The sequence below is a fragment of the Salvelinus alpinus genome, chromosome 29, assembly GCF_045679555.1.
Source record: "Salvelinus alpinus chromosome 29, SLU_Salpinus.1, whole genome shotgun sequence".
Taxonomy (NCBI): Eukaryota; Metazoa; Chordata; class Actinopteri; order Salmoniformes; family Salmonidae; genus Salvelinus; species Salvelinus alpinus.
The window spans coordinates 9,392,579-9,412,472 of NC_092114.1; the positions used below are offsets into that span (position 1 = coordinate 9,392,579).

A 19,894-nucleotide genomic window follows, 5' to 3' on the forward strand; every position below is an offset into this window, starting at 1 on the left:
CTATGGGGTTGTGTATAAATTGATGAGGATTTATTTGATACATTTTAGAATAAGGGTGTAGCGTAACAAAATGTGGAAAAAGTCAAGGGGTCTGAATACTTTCCGAACTGTTTATAAATGACTTTTGTACAAAGTCTCCCCATTATAGGGAACAAAAAGTATTGGGACAAATTCCATATATATTGGCAGAGCAGTACGGGGGCGTTCCATACTGTATGTATATTCCCTGTGGTTCATGTCCTTACCTTGGCAGAGCAGTACGGGGGCGTTCCATACTGTATGTATATTCCCTGTGGTTCATGTCCTTACCTTGGCAGAGCGGTACTGGGGCGTTCCATACTGTATGTATATTCCCTGTGGTTCATGTCCTTACCTTGGCAGAGCGGTACGGGGGCGTTCCATACTGTATGTATATTCCCTGTGGTTTATGTCCTTACCTTGGCAGAGCGGTACGGGGGCGTTCCATACTGTATGTATATTCCCTGTGGTTCATGTCCTTACCTTGGCAGAGCGGTACGGGGGCGTTCCATACTGTATGTATATTCCCTGTGGTTCATGTCCTTACCTTGGCAGAGCGGTACGGGGGCGTTCCATACTGTATGTATATTCCCTGTGGTTCATGTCCTTACCTTGGCAGAGCGGTACGGGGGCGTTCCATACTGTATGTATATTCCCTGTGGTTCATGTCCTTACCTTGGCAGAGCGGTACGGGGGCGTTCCATACTGTATGTATATTCCATGTGGTTCATGTCCTTACCTTGGCAGAGAGGTACGGGGGCGTTCCATACTGTATGTATATTCCCTGTGGTTTATGTCCTTACCTTGGCAGAGCGGTACGGGGGCGTTCCATACTGTATGTATATTCCCTGTGGTTCATGTCCTTACCTTGGCAGAGCGGTACGGGGGCGTTCCATACTGTATGTATATTCCCTGTGGTTCATGTCCTTACCTTGGCAGAGCGGTACGGGGGCGTTCCATACTGTATGTATATTCCCTGTGGTTCATGTCCTTACCTTGGCAGAGCGGTACGGGGGCGTTCCATACTGTATGTATATTCCCTGTGGTTCATGTCCTTACCTTGGCAGAGCGGTACGGGGGCGTTCCATACTGTATGTATATTCCCTGTGGTTCATGTCCTTACCTTGGCAGAGCGGTACGGGGGCGTTCCATACTGTATGTATATTCCCTGTGGTTCATGTCCTTACCTTGGCAGAGCGGTACGGGGGCGTTCCATACTGTATGTATATTCCCTGTGGTTCATGTCCTTACCTTGGCAGAGCGGTACGGGGGCGTTCCATACTGTATGTATATTCCCTGTGGTTCATGTCCTTACCTTGGCAGAGCGGTACGGGGGCGTTCCATACTGTATGTATATTCCCTGTGGTTCATGTCCTTACCTTGGCAGAGCGGTACGGGGGCGTTCCATACTGTATGTATATTCCCTGTGGTTCATGTCCTTACCTTGGCAGAGCGGTACGGGGGCGTTCCATACTGTATGTATATTCCCTGTGGTTCATGTCTTTACCTTGGCAGAGCGGTACGGGGGCGTTCCATACTGTATGTATATTCCCTGTGGTTCATGTCTTTACCTTGGCAGAGCGGTACGGGGGCGTTCCATACTGTATGTATATTCCCTGTGGTTCATGTCCTTACCTTGGCAGAGCGGTACGGGGGCGTTCCATACTGTATGTATATTCCCTGTGGTTCATGTCCTTACCTTGGCAGAGCGGTACGGGGGCGTTCCATACTGTATGTATATTCCCTGTGGTTCATGTCCTTACCTTGGCAGAGCGGTACGGGGGCGTTCCATACTGTATGTATATTCCCTGTGGTTCATGTCTTTACCTTGGCAGAGCGGTACGGGGGCGTTCCATACTGTATGTATATTCCCTGTGGTTCATGTCTTTACCTTGGCAGAGCGGTACGGGGGCGTTCCATACTGTATGTATATTCCCTGTGGTTCATGTCTTTACCTTGGCAGAGCGGTACGGGGGCGTTCCATACTGTATGTATATTCCCTGTGGTTCATGTCTTTACCTTGGCAGAGCGGTACGGGGGCGTTCCATACTGTATGTATATTCCCTGTGGTTCATGTCTTTACCTTGGCAGAGCGGTACGGGGGCGTTCCATACTGTATGTATATTCCCTGTGGTTCATGTCCTTACCTTGGCAGAGCGGTACGGGGGCGTTCCATACTGTATGTATATTCCCTGTGGTTCATGTCCTTACCTTGGCAGAGCGGTACGGGGGCGTTCCATACTGTATGTATATTCCCTGTGGTTCATGTCCTTACCTTGGCAGAGCGGTACGGGGGCGTTCCATACTGTATGTATATTCCCTGTGGTTCATGTCCTTACCTTGGCAGAGCGGTACGGGGGCGTTCCATACTGTATGTATATTCCCTGTGGTTCATGTCCTTACCTTGGCAGAGTGGTACGGGGGCGTTCCATACTGTATGTATATTCCCTGTGGTTCATGTCCTTACCTTGGCAGAGCGGTACGGGGGCGTTCCATACTGTATGTATATTCCCTGTGGTTCATGTCCTTACCTTGGCAGAGCGGTACGGGGGCGTTCCATACTGTATGTATATTCCCTGTGGTTCATGTCCTTACCTTGGCAGAGCGGTACGGGGGCGTTCCATACTGTATGTATATTCCCTGTGGTTCATGTCCTTACCTTGGCAGAGCGGTACGGGGGCGTTCCATACTGTATGTATATTCCCTGTGGTTCATGTCTTTACCTTGGCAGAGCGGTACGGGGGCGTTCCATACTGTATGTATATTCCCTGTGGTTCATGTCCTTACCTTGGCAGAGCGGTACGGGGGCGTTCCATACTGTATGTATATTCCCTGTGGTTCATGTCTTTACCTTGGCAGAGCGGTACGGGGGCGTTCCATACTGTATGTATATTCCCTGTGGTTCATGTCTTTACCTTGGCAGAGCGGTACGGGGGCGTTCCATACTGTATGTATATTCCCTGTGGTTCATGTCCTTACCTTGGCAGAGCGGTACGGGGGCGTTCCATATGTAAATCCCCTGGGGGGTGCGGGTGCAGGTGGCACTGCTCTGGCCAATCAGACGAAAGCCCTGGTCACAGCTGAAGCGCAGGGTACTGCCTAGCTTGGTGCCGGTCTGACTGTGGACCGTTCCGTTGAGAGGGTTGTTAGGTGGGCTGCAGTACGCCGCTGTGAATAAACAAACAACCGTATTTAATGAAACAACAACAACAACTGAAAACAACATTTAAATATTCTGAATAAATCAGAAAAGTTTCCACAGTTTGCTAGCTGGGCTGCAATACGCTGCTGTGAATAAACAAAGTAACAACTATTATGTTTAAAAGTCTGAGACGTTTCAAAAGTTGGTGATAACATTGTTAATATTATGAGAAGGTTGTTAGGGGGAGGGCTGACATATGATATTGTGAATAAACACTGAAACAATAGTTGGTCAAAACACTGAAAATCAACTGTACAACGACAGAGATAATATACTGTACAACGACAGTGATAATATACTGAACAACGACAGTGATAATCAACTGTACAACGACAGTGATAATATACTGTACAACGACAGAGATAATCAACTGTACAACGACAGAGATAATCAACTGTACAACGACAGTGATAATATACTGTACAACGACAGTGATAATCAACTGTACAACGACAGGGATAATATACTGTACAACGACAGTGATAATATACTGTACAACGACAGTGATAATCAACTGTACAACGACAGTGATAATAAACTGTACAACGACAGTGATAATATATTGTACAACGACAGTGATAATATACTGTACAACGACAGTGATAATCAACTGTACAACGACAGTGATAATATACTGTACAACGACAGTGATAATATACTGTACAACGACAGTGATAATCAACTGTACAACGACAGTGATAATATACTGTACAACGACAGTGATAATATACTGAACAACGACGGTGATAATCAACTGTACAACGACGGTGATTATATACTGTACAACGACAGTGATAATCAACTGTACAACGACAGTGATAATCAACTGTACAACGACAGTGATAATATACTGTACAACAGGGGTGTCAAAGTCAAATGGACGGAGGGCCAAATAAAAAATTTAGCTACAAGCCGAGGGCCGGACTGTTCGAATGTTCATTGAAAATTTTTTAAATGACGCATATAGTCTAGTGAACCTAATTGAACCTACTGAAAACCTAACAAATATATTCCAATATGATCAGATAAATAAAGCAATATTTTCTTATGGCTCTGTCAGTAATCTTTAATTTTCAACAGACACAAAAGACAAATTTCCTTTATATAAAAATCCCCATAACATGAACATTAAATGAAAGAAACCGGTATTCAAGGCACCATCAGTAGCCTATATTTTCTATTTTAGCAAAAGTGGGCTAAATTTACTTCAAAGAAAAAAACAATAATAGCAATTTTCTATCATCCACTCAACTGAAATATTTTTAAAATATAATTGGATTGAAATACAATAAAATAAAGTGCAAAAATCTATTAATCAAAAACAACACTTTGTTTAAGGAGAAGTAACATGCAGTGAAAACAAATATTAAACTTTAACTTTTAAACTTGAACTGAGTAAAAACTCTAAATATGTGATTGCACAGTAATGTTCACTTGTTTGAGGTTGAGGGTGATACTTGGTGGTGTCCCATCTTTTCCACAAGTTCATCAATGTTCGGGGTAAGGCTCTGAGCTGAAGAAATCCTCAGAATTGAGTGGAGGTGTTCAGCAGTAAGTCGACTTCTGTGTGATGTTTTGTTCAGGTTCATCAAAGAAAACAGTTGTTCACACAGGTATGTGCTGCCAAACATAGACAACGTTTGAGCAGCCTGGATGCGCAGCTGGGGCATTGTGTCGGGGAGGAAACGGGCGAACTCCGCAGCACCCACTGCCGCATATTTTGCCCTCAGTGCATCATTGCATTGGAGGTCAATCAACTCCATTTGGAGGTTTGGTGGTGAGCTTTCCACGTCAACAGCAAATGGGTTACCGAGCAGTTCCAACCTGCTTTTTTGTGCTTCAAAGTCAGCAAATCGGCGTCGAAAGTCAGCGGCAAGCATACCTATTTTATCAGCCAACTGTGCGCTCGGGAACGCACTGGTAGAGAGCTTCTCTTTCATGGTCTGGCAGCTGGGAAAGTGGCTCAAATTTTCTTTCCGCATCTGCGTCTCCCACAGAGTCAGTTTGGTTTTAAATGCCTTCACTGTACTGTACATATCAGAGATGACATGATCCCGACCCTGCAGCTGCAAGTTCATTGCATTCAGATGACTCGTAATGTCACACAGAAAAGCCATTTCACACAGAAACATTTCGTCTCGGAGTTGTGTTGTGTCTTTCCCTTTGCTGTCCAAGAACAGACAAATCTCCTCACGAAGCTCGAAACATCTTTGAAGCACCTTTCCCTGGCTTAGCCATCGCACCTCTGTGTGATAAGGCAAATCACCATGCTCCGTTTCTAACTCCGTCAGAAATGCCTTGAACTGGCGGTGATTCAAACCTTTGGCTCTGATAAAGTTAACTGTGCGCGTGATGATGCTCATTACATGCTCCATTTTCAAGGCTTTACCGCACAACGCTTCCTGGTGTATGATACAATGATAAGCTGTCAGCTCACCTGTCGCGTTTTCCTCTTGCATCTTTTCCCGTATCTTCGCCACCAGTCCGCTCCTGTGTCCACACATCGCAGGTGCTCCGTCGGTTGTCAAACCCACGAGTTTTTCCCAAGGCAGCTCCATCTCATTTACACATCTTGACACCTCTTCATACAAATCATGCCCCGTAGTTGTGCCATGCATAGGACGTAAAGCCAAAAACTCCTCTGTCACGCTTAGGCTGGAGTCCACTCCGCGGATGAAAATTGACAACTGGGCAATGTCAGAAATGTCGGTGCTCTCATCCACAGCCAAGGAATATGCAATGAAATCTTTTCCCTTTTTCACAAGCTGCTCTTTTAGATTGATGGACAACTGGTCTACTCTCTCGGCAATGGTGTTTCTGCTCAGACTCACATTTAAAAAGAGTTGCCTTTTTTCTGGGCAAACTTCGTCACAAACTTTAATCATGCAGTTTTTGATGAAATCCCCCTCCGTAAATGGCCGGGCTGATTTAGCGATCTCTTCTGCCAAAATAAAACTGGCCTTGACAGCAGCCTGGCCTTGTGATTTGGCTTTTTTGAACAGAGCCTGTCGAGATTTGAGGCCTCGTTTTAATTCCTCTGCCTTTTGTAGCCTTTGTTCCATGTCCATATTCTTGTTTTTGTCCGCGTGTTTCGTTTCATAATGTCGTCTCAGATTATACTCTTTCAGTACCGCCACACTTTCTCCACACAGAAGACACACAGGTTTTCCAGCTACCTCCGTGAACATATACTCCGACTCCCACCTTGTTTGAAACCCCCGGTTCTCAGTGTCCACCTTCCGTTTTGCCATTTTTGATGGGTATCTGAAAGTTAATTTTACTGTGATGCTGACGACTGCTGTGCCAATAAATATTGAAATGAAGCAGCCTACTGCTCGGTGCGTCACCGTTGCATTGTGGGAAATGTAGTATTGGTGCGTGTAAAAGATCTGCGGGCTGCCGGCTTGCTGCGGTCTGCGGGCCGGTTCTAATAATAAATCAAGATCATCCCAGGGGCCGTAAAAAACCTTCTCGCGGGCCGGATGTGGCCCGCGGGCCTTGACTCTGACATATGTGCCCTACGGTATAAAAAGTTATGGCTGTTCGTTGTTAACCGAGATATATATATATATATATATATATATATATATATATATATATATATGCAGTTTATGGGATGCTGTAGCTCTCTTTCAAACAAATTGTTTCACAGAGGCAGAAAATGTGAAACTTTTTTGAGTGAGCCTCCTTGACCATTGTTGTAGTGGTGGGGAATAGGTGTTAGATAAGGGAAACATTTAATGGTGATTTAACACTGTAAAACACCAGATCCTATTCAATAGGTGTTAGATAAGGGAAACATATAATGGGGATTTAACACTGTAAAACACCAGATCATATTCAATAGGTGTTAGATAAGGGAAACATATAATGGGGATTTAACACTGTAAAACACCAGATCCTATTCAATAGGTGTTAGATAAGGGAAACATATAATGGGGATTTAACACTGTAAAACACCAGATCATATTCAATAGGTGTTAGATAAGGGAACCATATAATGGTGATTTAACACTGTAAAACACCAGATCATATTCAATAGGTGTTAGATAAGGGAACCATATAATGGTGATTTAACACTGTAAAACACCAGATCATATTCAATAGGTGTTAGATAAGGGAACCATTTAATGGTGATTTAACACTGTAAAACACCAGATCATATTCAATAGGTGTTAGATAAGGGAACCATTTAATGGTGATTTAACACTGTAAAACACCAGATCATATTCAATAGGTGTTAGATAAGGGAACCATTTAATGGTGATTTAACACTGTAAAACACCAGATCATATTCAATAGGTGTTAGATAAGGGAACCATTTAATGGTGATTTAACACTGTAAAACACCAGATCATATTCAATAGGTGTTAGATAAGGGAACCATTTAATGGTGATTTAACACTGTAAAACACCAGATCATATTCAATAGGTGTTAGATAAGGGAACCATTTAATGGTGATTTAACACTGTAAAACACCAGATCATATTCAATAGGTGTTAGATAAGGGAACCATTTAATGGTGATTTAACACTGTAAAACACCAGATCATATTCAATAGGTGTTAGATAAGGGAAACATATAATGGGGATTTAACACTGTAAAACACCAGATCATATTCAATAGGTGTTAGATAAGGGAACCATTTAATGGTGATTTAACACTGTAAAACACCAGATCATATTCAATAGGTGTTAGATAAGGGAACCATTTAATGGTGATTTAACACTGTAAAACACCAGATCATATTCAATAGGTGTTAGATAAGGGAACCATTTAATGGTGATTTAACACTGTAAAACACCAGATCCTATTCAATAGGTGTTAGATAAGGGAACCATTTAATGGTGATTTAACACTGTAAAACACCAGATCATATTCAATAGGTGTTAGATAAGGGAACCATTTAATGGTGATTTAACACTGTAAAACACCAGATCATATTCAATAGGTGTTAGATAAGGGAACCATTTAATGGTGATTTAACACTGTAAAACACCAGATCCTATTCAATAGGTGTTAGATAAGGGAACCATATAATGGTGATTTAACACTGTAAAACACCAGATCATATTCAATAGGTGTTAGATAAGGGAACCATTTAATGGTGATTTAACACTGTAAAACACCAGATCATATTCAATAGGTGTTAGATAAGGGAACCATTTAATGGTGATTTAACACTGTAAAACACCAGATCCTATTCAATAGGTGATGGATAAGGGAACCATTTAATGGTGATTTAACACTGTAAAACACCAGATCCTATTCAATAGGTGTTAGATAAGGGAAACATTTAATGGTGATTTAACACTGTAAAACACCAGATCATATTCAATAGGTGTTAGATAAGGGAACCATTTAATGGTGATTTAACACTGTAAAACACCAGATCATATTCAATAGGTGTTAGATAAGGGAACCATTTAATGGTGATTTAACACTGTAAAACACCAGATCCTATTCAATAGGTGTTAGATAAGGGAACCATTTAATGGTGATTTAACACTGTAAAACACCAGATCCTATTCAATAGGTGTTAGATAAGGGAACCATTTAATGGTGATTTAATACTGTAAAACACCAGATCATATTCAATAGGTGTTAGATAAGGGAACCATATAATGGGGATTTAACACATTGTAAATGGTGCTCTAGCGTGTATCCCTATTAGCACCCTATCACCTACATGGTGCTCTAGGGTGTATCCCTATTAGCACCCTATCACCTACATGGTGCTCTAGGGTGTATCCCAAATAGCACCCTATCACCTACATGGTGCTCTAGGGTGTATCCCTATTAGCACCCTATCACCTACATGGTGTTCTAGGGTGTATCCCTAATAGCATCCTATCACCTACATGGTGCTCAGGGTGTATGCCTAATAGCAAATTGACTATCACCTACATGGTGTTCTAGGGTGTATCCCTAATAGCACCCTATCACCTACATGGTGCTCTAGGATGTATGCCTAATAGCACCCTATCACCTACATGGTGTTCTAGGGTGTATCCCTAATAGCACCCTATCACCTACATGGTGTTCTAGGGTGTATCCCTATTAGCACCCTATCACCTACATGGTGTTCTAGGGTGTATCCCTAATAGCACCCTATCACCTACATGGTGTTCTAGGGTGTATCCCTAATAGCATCCTATCACCTACATGGTGCTCTAGGGTGTATCCCTATTAGCACCCTATCACCTACATGGTGTTCTAGGGTGTATCCCTAATAGCACCCTATCACCTACATGGTGTTCTAGGGTGTATCCCTAATAGCATCCTATCACCTACATGGTGCTCAGGGTGTATGCCTAATAGCACCCTATTCCCTAATTTGGACCAGTAGGGCACTATGTAGGGAATAGGGTGCAAACAAATGAGTGAAGGGAGAGAAGGAAGGAAGAAAGGAAACAGAAAAAAAGAGATAGCAAGAAAATAAGAATGGGAGCGAGGGAGCGAGGGAGCGAGGAAGCAGGTGTGTTGCTACAGCTGGTGATGGAGGGCCATGGAGATAAAAGATGGATTGATAAAGAAAACGGTACAAAACGTAGAATCTGTTCTCACCATCTGTCTGGTTCCCACTGAGGTATCCTTACAGAAGGGGACTCCATATTGATGAAGCCAACCAACCCGTGAGCTGCTGTCTGCCACTAACTCAACTCAACCAACCAACCCGTGAGCTGCTGTCTGCCACTAACTCAACTCAACCAACCCGTGAGCTGCTGTCTGCCACTAACTCAACCAACCAACCCGTGAGCTGCTGTCTGCCACTAACTCAGCCAACCAACCCGTGAGCTGCTGTCTGCCACTAACTCAACCAACCAACCAACCCGTGAGCTGCTGTCTGCCACTAACTCAACCAACCAACCAACCCGTGAGCTGCTGTCTGCCACTAACTCAACCAACCAACCAACCCGTGAGCTGCTGTCTGCCACTAACTCAACCAACCAACCAACCCGTGAGCTGCTGTCTGCCACTAACTCAACCAACCAACCCGTGAGCTGCTGTCTGCCACTAACTCAACCAACCAACCCGTGAGCTGCTGTCTGCCACTAACTCAACCAACCAACCAACCCGTGAGCTGCTGTCTGCCACTAACTCAACCAACCAACCAACCAACCAGTGAGCTGCTGTCTGCCACTAACTCAACCAACCAACCCGTGAGCTGCTGCCTGCCACTAACTCAACCAACCAACCAACCCGTGAGCTGCTGTCTGCCACTAACTCAACCAACCAACCCGTGAGCTGCTGTCTGCCACTAACTCAACCAACCAACCAACCCGTGAGCTGCTGTCTGCCACTAACTCAACCAACCAACCAACCCGTGAGCTGCTGCCTGCCACTAACTCAACCAACCAACCCGTGAGCTGCTGTCTGCCACTAACTCAACCAACCCGTGAGCTGCTGTCTGCCACTAACTCAACCAACCAACCAACCCGTGAGCTGCTGTCTGCCACTAACTCAACCAACCAACCAACCCGTGAGCTGCTGCCTGCCACTAACTCAACCAACCAACCAACCCGTGAGCTGCTGTCTGCCACTAACTCAACCAACCAACCAACCGTGAGCTGCTGTCTGCCACTAACTCAACCAACCAACCAACCCGTGAGCTGCTGCCTGCCACTAACTCAAACAACCTGTGAGGAGATGTCTGCCACTATCTCCCCTACATAGTGCACTACCTTTGATGGGGGGCTCTGAGGGGGGGGGGGGGGGGGTGAAAGAACAACATCCGGCCGGGGAGAGGGAGGGAGGACTGTGGTGAGAGGTAGGGAGGGAGGGAGGACTCTGGTGAGAGGGAGGGAGGGAGGACTCTGGTGAGAGGTAGGGAGGGAGGGAGGACTGTGGTGAGAGGTAGGGAGGGAGGGAGGACTCTGGTGAGAGGTAGGGAGGGAGGAAGGACTCTGGTGAGAGGTAGGGAGGGAGGGAGGACTCTGGTGAGAGGGAGGGAGGGAGGACTGTGGTGAGAGGTAGGGAGGGAGGGAGGGAGGACTCTGGTGAGAGGTAGGGAGGGAGGGAGGACTGTGGTGAGAGGTAGGGAGGGAGGGAGGACTCTGGTGAGAGGTAGGGAGGGAGGACTGTGGTGAGAGGTAGGGAGGGAGGGAGGACTCTGGTGAGAGGTAGGGAGGGAGGAAGGACTGTGGTGAGAGGTAGGGAGGGAGGGAGGACTGTGGTGAGAGGTAGGGAGGGAGGGAGGACTGTGGTGAGAGGTAGGGAGGGAGGGAGGACTCTGGTGAGAGGTAGGGAGGGAGGGAGGACTCTGGTGAGAGGTAGGGAGGGAGGGAGGACTGTGGTGAGAGGTAGGGAGGGAGGGAGGACTGTGGTGAGAGGTAGGGAGGGAGGGAGGACTCTGGTGAGAGGAGGATCGGGAGGGAGGGGAGGGACTCTGGTGAGAGGTAGGGAGGGAGGGAGGACAAGTCTGGTGAGAGGTAGGGAGGGAGGGAGGACTCTGGTGAGAGGGAGGGAGGGAGGGAGGACTGTGGTGAGAGGTAGGGAGGGAGGGAGGACTCTGGTGAGAGGGAGGGAGGGAGGGAGGACTGTGGTGAGAGGTAGGGAGGGAGGGAGGACTGTGGTGAGAGGTAGGGAGGGAGGGAGGACTCTGGTGAGAGGTAGGGAGGGAGGGAGGACTGTGGTGAGAGGTAGGGAGGGAGGGAGGACTGTGGTGAGAGGTAGGGAGGGAGGGAGGACTCTGGTGAGAGGGAGGGAGGGAGGGAGGACTGTGGTGAGAGGTAGGGAGGGAGGGAGGGAGGACTGTGGTGAGAGGGAGGGAGGGAGGGAGGGAGGACTGTGGTGAGAGGGAGGGAGGGAGGACTCTGGTGAGAGGTAGGGAGGGAGGGAGGGAGGACTGTGGTGAGAGGGAGGGAGGGAGGGAGGACTGTGGTGCGAGAGGGAGAACGATGGAGGGGTGATTAGTCAATCTGCCTGAGTAGTGTTGCTATGTAACAGAGGGAGCGTTTTAAATATTGATACGGAGATAACTCATCCAACGTAATGCAGGTTGTCCTTATATCAACACATCCTTCATCTTTAGGAGGGAAAGAGAAACGGAATAACAACTCACGTCGAGTTTAAACATGAGACCACCTGTTCGATACACACACTCTTCCTGGACTCACCTGAGTATTGTATGCGAAAGCCTTTGTGGCTGGTGGTGTGGTCGAAGGACCAGTGGAGGTACACCTTGTTGTTAGAGCTGGTGATGCTGAGAGGAGAGGAGTAGTTTCCACTCAGAGTGACCAGGAGAGGACTCTGTCTGGACGGACCTGTACAGATAGATAAGAGAGAGAGAGACTTGGATATATTGTCTTACTTTAAATGTGACATCCTCCATACAACCCCCAACCCCCCCTCCATCAAGATGGATCACATACCATCACAAACTCCACCAATCACAGTACACAACAACATAGTACCGTACAATACACACTGCATCATCACATTACAACCCTACATCTAACCCCTCCTCCAACAACTCTGGGTTTAAATGACAGAATGAACCTGTTAACAACCCTGGTTTAAATGACATAATGAACCTCTAACAACCCTGGGTTTAAATGACATAATGAACCTCCAACAACCCTGGTTTAAATGACATAATGAACCTCTAACAACCCTGGTTTAAATGACATAATGAACCTCCAACAACCCTGGGTTTAAATTACATAATGAACCTGTTAACAACCCTGGGTTTAAATGACATAATGAACCTCCAACAACCCTGGGTTTAAATGACATAATGAACCTCTAACAACCCTGGGTTTAAATGACATAATGAACCTTTTAACAACCCTGGGTTTAAATGACATAATGAACCTCCAACAACCCTGGGTTTAAATGACATAATGAACCTCCAACAACCCTGGGTTTAAATGACATACTGAACCTCTAACAACCCTGAGTTTAAATGACATAATGAACCTGTTAACAACCCTGGGTTTAAATGACATAATGAACCTCCAACAGCCCTGGGTTTAAATGACATACTGAACCTCCAACAACCCTGGGTTTAAATGACATAATGAACCTCTAACAACCCTGGGTTTAAATGACATAATGAACCTGTTAACAACCCTGGTTTAAATGACATAATGAACCTGTTAACAACCCTGGGCTTAAATGACATAATGAACCTCCAACAACCCTGGGTTTAAATGACATAATGAACCTGTAACAACCCTGGGTTTAAATGACATAATGAACCTCCAACAACCCTGGGTTTAAATGACATAATGAACCTGTAACAACCCTGGGTTTAAATGACATAATGAACCTCCAACAACCCTGGGTTTAAATGACATACTGAACCTCTAACAACCCTGAGTTTAAATGACATAATGAACCTGTTAACAACCCTGGGTTTAAATGACATAATGAACCTCCAACAGCCCTGGGTTTAAATGACATACTGAACCTCCAACAACCCTGGGTTTAAATGACATAATGAACCTCTAACAACCCTGGGTTTAAATGACATAATGAACCTGTTAACAACCCTGGTTTAAATGACATAATGAACCTGTTAACAACCCTGGGCTTAAATGACATAATGAACCTCCAACAACCCTGGGTTTAAATGACATAATGAACCTGTAACAACCCTGGGTTTAAATGACATAATGAACCTCCAACAACCCTGGGTTTAAATGACATAATGAACCTGTAACAACCCTGGGTTTAAATGACATACTGAACCTCCAACAACCCTGGGTTTAAATGACATACTGAACCTCCAACAACCCTGGGTTTAAATGACATAATGAACCTGTAACAACCCTGGGTTTAAATGACATAATGAACCTGTAACAACCCTGAGTTTAAATGACATAATGAACCTGTAACAACCCTGGGTTTAAATGACATAATGAACCTCCAACAACCCTGGGTTTAAATGACATAATGAACCTCCAACAACCCTGGGTTTAAATGACATAATGAACCTGTTAACAACCCTGGGTTTAAATGACATAATGAACCTCCAACAACCCTGGGTTTAAATGACATAATGAACCTGTAACAACCCTGGGTTTAAATGACATAATGAACCTGTTAACAACCCTGGGTTTAAATGACATAATGAACCTCCAACAACCCTGGGTTTAAATGACATAATGAACCTGTAACAACCCTGGGTTTAAATGACATAATGAACCTCCAACAACCCTGGGTTTAAATGACATAATGAACCTGTTAACAACCCTGGGTTTAAATGACATAATGAACCTCCAACAACCCTGGGTTTAAATGACATAATGAACCTCCAACAACCCTGGGTTTAAATGACATAATGAACCTCCAACAACCCTGGGTTTAAATGACATAATGAACCTCCAACAACCCTGGGTTTAAATGACATAATGAACCTCCAACAACCCTGGGTTTAAATGACATAATGAACCTGTAACAACCCTGGGTTTAAATGACATACTGAACCTCTAACAACCCTGAGTTTAAATGACATAATGAACCTGTAACAACCCTGGGTTTAAATGACATAATGAACCTCCAACAACCCTGGGTTTAAATGACATAATGAACCTGTAACAACCCTGGGTTTAAATGACATACTGAACCTCTAACAACCCTGAGTTTAAATGACATAATGAACCTGTTAACAACCCTGGGTTTAAATGACATAATGAACCTGTAACAACCCTGGGTTTAAATGACATAATGAACCTGTTAACAACCCTGAGTTTAAATGACATAATGAACCTGTAACAACCCTGAGTTTAAATGACATAATGAACCTGTAACAACCCTGAGTTTAAATGACATAATGAACCTCTAACAACCCTGGGTTTAAATGACATAATGAACCTGTAACAACCCTGGGTTTAAATGACATAATGAACCTGTAACAACCCTGGGTTTAAATGACATAATGAACCTGTTAACAACCCTGGGTTTAAATGACATAATGAACCTGTAACAACCCTGGGTTTAAATGACATAATGAACCTGTAACAACCCTGGGTTTAAATGACATAATGAACCTGTAACAACCCTGGGTTTAAATGACATAATGAACCTGTAACAACCCTGGGTTTAAATGACATAATGAACCTGTAACAACCCTGGGTTTAAATGACATAATGAACCTGTTAACAACCCTGGGTTTAAATGACATAATGAACCTGTTAACAACCCTGGGTTTAAATGACATAATGAACCTGTTAACAACCTTTCGAGCTGATGGGTTTAAATGACATCTCATAAACATTGATGTGTGACTACTTGTCATTGTCCTTTCGAGCCGATGGGGACAATCACTGTTTAGACCTGATCAGTAGTGACATCTTGTCCTGTCTCTTTGGGAAAGAGGGGCTTGTCTTGTCTCTTTGGGAAAGAGGGGCTTGTCCTGTCTCTTTGGGAAAGAGGGGCTTGTCCTGTCTCTTTGGGAAAGAGGGACCTGTCCTGTCTCTTTGGGAAAGAGGGGCTTGTATTGTCTCTTTGGGAAAGAGGGACTTGTCCTGTCTCTTTGGGAAAGAGGGGCTTGTCCTGTCTCTTTGGGAAAGAGGGGCTTGTCTTGTCTCTTTGGGAAAGAGGGGCTTGTCCTGTCTCTTTGGGAAAGAGGGGCTTGTCTTGTCTCTTTGGGAAAGAGAGGCTTGTCCTGTCTCTTTGGGAAAGAGGGGCTTGTCCTGTCTCTTTGGGAAACAGGGGCTTGTCCTGTCTCTTTGGGAAAGAGGGGCTTGTCCTGTCTCTTTGTGAAAGAGGGACTTGTCCTGTCTCTTTGGGAAAGAGGGGCTTGTCCTGTCTCTTTGGGAAAGAGGGACTTGTCCTGTCTCTTTGGGAAAGAGGGGCTTGTCTTGTCTCTTTGGGAAACAGGGGCTTGTCCTGTCTCTTTGGGAAAGAGGGGCTTGTCTTGTCTCTTTGGGAAAGAGGGGCTTGTCCTGTCTCTTTGGGAAAGAGGGGCTTGTCCTGTCTCTTTGGGAAAGAGGGGCTTGTCCTGTCTCTTTGGGAAAGAGGGGCTTGTCCTGTCTCTTTGGGAAAGAGGGGCTTGTCCTGTCTCTTTGGGAAAGAGGGACTTGTCCTGTCTCTTTGGGAAAGAGGGGCTTGTCCTGTCTCTTTGGGAAAGAGGGACTTGTCCTGTCAAGCTGACCAGTTGGGGAAGGATTCCAATGCCTTGAGGTGTTTAACATGTTGCGTCACACATGCTAGTTCTAGTGGTCTGTAATGTTAGCAGGAGCTTTCAACTCCTAAATCAAAAGAAGGCTTGAGGCTTTGCCAATGTACTCGTCCGTGTAGTTTGGTCCCATGCTGCTATGGCAGAGATAGCAGCTGGGAACTGAGAAACAGATTCCTATCCAAGAATCCAACGATCCACACTCTGTTTGGCATCCCACGAGGGCTTTACACGTCTGTTCTCGCCCCGCTCGTTGGAAGATTAAAAACAAAGAGGAATCAGTAACACTTCTCTCTCAGCTCACCCAGGTCTGTAGAGAGGGTGGTAGTGTGTAGAGTCAGACCACTTCTCTCTCAGCTCACCCAGGTCTGTAGAGAGGGTGGTAGTGTGTAGAGTCAGACCAGCTCACCCAGGTCTGTAGAGAGGGTGGTAGTGTGTAGAGTCAGACCAGCTCACCCAGGTCTGTAGAGAGGGTGGTAGTGTGTAGAGTCAGACCAGCTCACCCAGGTCTGTAGAGAGGGTGGTAGTGTGTAGAGTCAGACAACTTCTCTCTCAGCTCACCCAGGTCTGTAGAGAGGGTGGTAGTGTGTAGAGTCAGACCACTTCTCTCCAGTTCACCCAGGTCTGTAGAGAGGGTGGTAGTGTGTAGAGTCAGACCAGCTCACCCAGGTCTGTAGAGAGGGTGGTAGTGTGTAGAGTCAGACCAGCTCACCCAGGTCTGTAGAGAGGGTGGTAGTGTGTAGAATCAGACCACTTCTCTCTAGTTCACCCAGGTCTGTAGAGAGGGTGGTAGTGTGTAGAGTCAGACCACTTCTCTCCAGCTCACCCAGGTCTGTAGAGAGGGTGGTAGTGTGTAGAATCAGACCACTTCTCTCTAGTTCACCCAGGTCTGTAGAGAGGGTGGTAGTGTGTAGAGTCAGACCACAAAATGGCCTAAGGACAATAAAGTGAAGGTATTGGAGTGGCCATCACAAAGCCCTGAACTCAATCCTATAGAAAATGTGTGGGCAGAACTGAAAAAGCGTTTGCGAGCAAGGAGGCCTACAAACCTGACTCAGTTACACCAGCTCTGTCAGGCGGAATGGGCCAAAATTCACCCAACTTATTGTGGGAAGCTTGTGGAAGGCTACCCAAAATGTTTGATACCAAGTTAAACAATTTAAAGGCAATGCTACCAAATACTAATTTAGTGTATGTAAACTTCTGACCCACTGGGAATGTGATGAAAGAAATAAAAGCTGAAATAAATCATTCTCTCAAATATTATTCTGACATTTCACATTCTTAAAATAAAGTGGTGATCCTAACTGACCTAAGACAGGGAATTGTTTATAGGATTAAATGTCAGGAATTTTGGAAAACTGAGTTTAAAATGTATTTAGCTAAGGTGTATGTAAACTTCCGACTTCAACTGTATGTATTCACCCCCTTTGCTATGAAGCCTCCAAATAAGATCTGGTGCAACCAATTACCTTCAGAAGTCGCATAATTAGTTTAAATAAAGTCCACCAATATGCAAGCTCAGTGTCACATGATCTGTCACATGAGCTCAGTATATATACACACACCTTTTCTGAAAGGCCCCAGAGTCTGCAACACCACTAAGCAAGGGGCACAATGAAGACCAAGGAGCTCTCCAAACAGGTCAGGGACAAAGTTGTGGAGAAGTACAGATGAGGGTTGGGTTATAAAAAAATATCAGACACTTTGAACATACCACAGAGCACCATTAAATCCATTATTAAAAATTGGAAATAACATGGCACCACAACAAACGTGCCAAGAGGGCCGTCCAGCAAAACTCACAGACCAGGCAAGGAGGGCATTAATCAGAGAGGCAACAAAGAGACCAAAGATAAACCTGAAGGAGCTGCAAAGCTTGGATTGGAGTATCTGTCCATAGGACCACTTTAAGCCGTACACTCCACAGAGCTGGGCTTTATGGAAGAGTGGCCAGAAAAAATATATTCAAACATGTTTGGTGTTCGCCAAAAGGCATGTGGGAGACTCCCCAAACACATTTTACATTTTACATTTTAGTCATTTAGCAGACGCTCTTATCCAGAGCGACTTACAGAGTGCATACATTATTATTATTTTTTTTTAATTAAATTTTTACATACTGAGACAAGGATATCCCTACCGGCCAAGAGCAGACGCTATTATCCAGAGCGACTTACAGTAGAGTGCATACATTTTATTACATTTTTTTTTTTTTTTTTTTACAAGCACATGGAAGACAGTACTCTGGTGAGATGAGACTTAAATGTAGCTTTTTTGGCCATCAAGGAAAACGCTATGTCTGTCGCAAACCCAACACCTGTCATCACCCCGAGAACACCATCCCTACAGTGAAGCATGGTGGTGCTAGCATCATTCTGTGGGGATGTTTTTCATCGGCAGGGACTGGGATACTGGTCAGAATTGAAGGAATGATGGATGGCGCTAAATAAATTAAAGTGTCCAACAATAGAGGCAGTAATTACAACAATACAGGTAGTATAATACAACAATACAGATAGTAAATACAACAATACAGGGAGTAAATACAACAATACAGGGAGTAAATAGAACAATACAGGGAGTAAATACAACAATACAGGGAGTAAATACAACAATACAGGGAGTAAATACAACAATACAGGGAGTAAATACAACACAGGTAGTATATACAACAATACAGGTAGTAAATACAACACAGGTAGTATATACAACAATACAGGTAGTAAATACAACACAGGTAGTATATACAACAATACAGGGAGTAAATACAACAATACAGATAGTAAATACAACACAGGTAGTATATACAACAATACAGGTAGTAAATACAACACAGGTAGTATATACAACAATACAGGGAGTAAATACAACACAAGTAGTATATACAACAATACAGGTAGTAAATACAACAATACAGGTAGTAAATACAACAATACAGGTAGTAAATACAACACAGGTAGTATATACAACAATACAGGGAGTAAATACAACACAGGTAGTAAATACAACAATACAAGTAGTAAATACCACACAGGTAGTATATACAACAATACAGGTAGTAAATACAACACAGGTAGTATATACAACAATACAGGTAGTATATACAACAATACAGGTAGTAAATACAACACAGGTAGTATATACAACAATACAGGGAGTAAATACAACACAGGTAGTAAATACAACAATACAGGGAGTAAATACAACAATACAGGAAGTAATACACAATGTTAAAAAAGTAATAGACTCACCATCAAAGATCTCCAATTGGTCAAACTGCCGGCTGGTCTGGAAGTGTTGTATAGTAAACGTGATGTTGTAGCCGGGCTCTACCTTGACCACCCAGGAACAGGACTCAAAGTGGGGGAAGCCGCTACCGGGGGACTGGCTCATGATGACGCCCGTGGAGGCTGTGAGGACCTCGTTCATGGGACACGTCACTGTGAGGGGAGAGAGAGGGACAGTCAACAGGTAGATAGTATTTGTTTTGTGGGGCTATTTTTTCTGAAGGTCATCTTATCTTGAGGGACTTGCAGTGAGTAAG

At 44.4% G+C, this 19,894-nt stretch overlaps 1 protein-coding gene across 1 annotated transcript in view; it reads right to left on the bottom strand.

Annotated features, from left to right (window-relative positions):
* The window catches only part of csmd2 (CUB and Sushi multiple domains 2), an 899,615-nt gene that overhangs the window by 157,562 nt on the left and 722,159 nt on the right, over positions 1-19,894 (bottom strand). The window contains exons 43-45 of the mRNA XM_071373664.1: positions 19,602-19,790; positions 12,341-12,487; positions 2,998-3,186 (exon numbers count right to left, since the gene is read on the bottom strand). Of these exons, the coding sequence (XP_071229765.1) occupies positions 2,998-3,186; positions 12,341-12,487; positions 19,602-19,790 (525 nt within the window). The remainder of the gene's footprint in view (positions 1-2,997; positions 3,187-12,340; positions 12,488-19,601; positions 19,791-19,894) is intronic.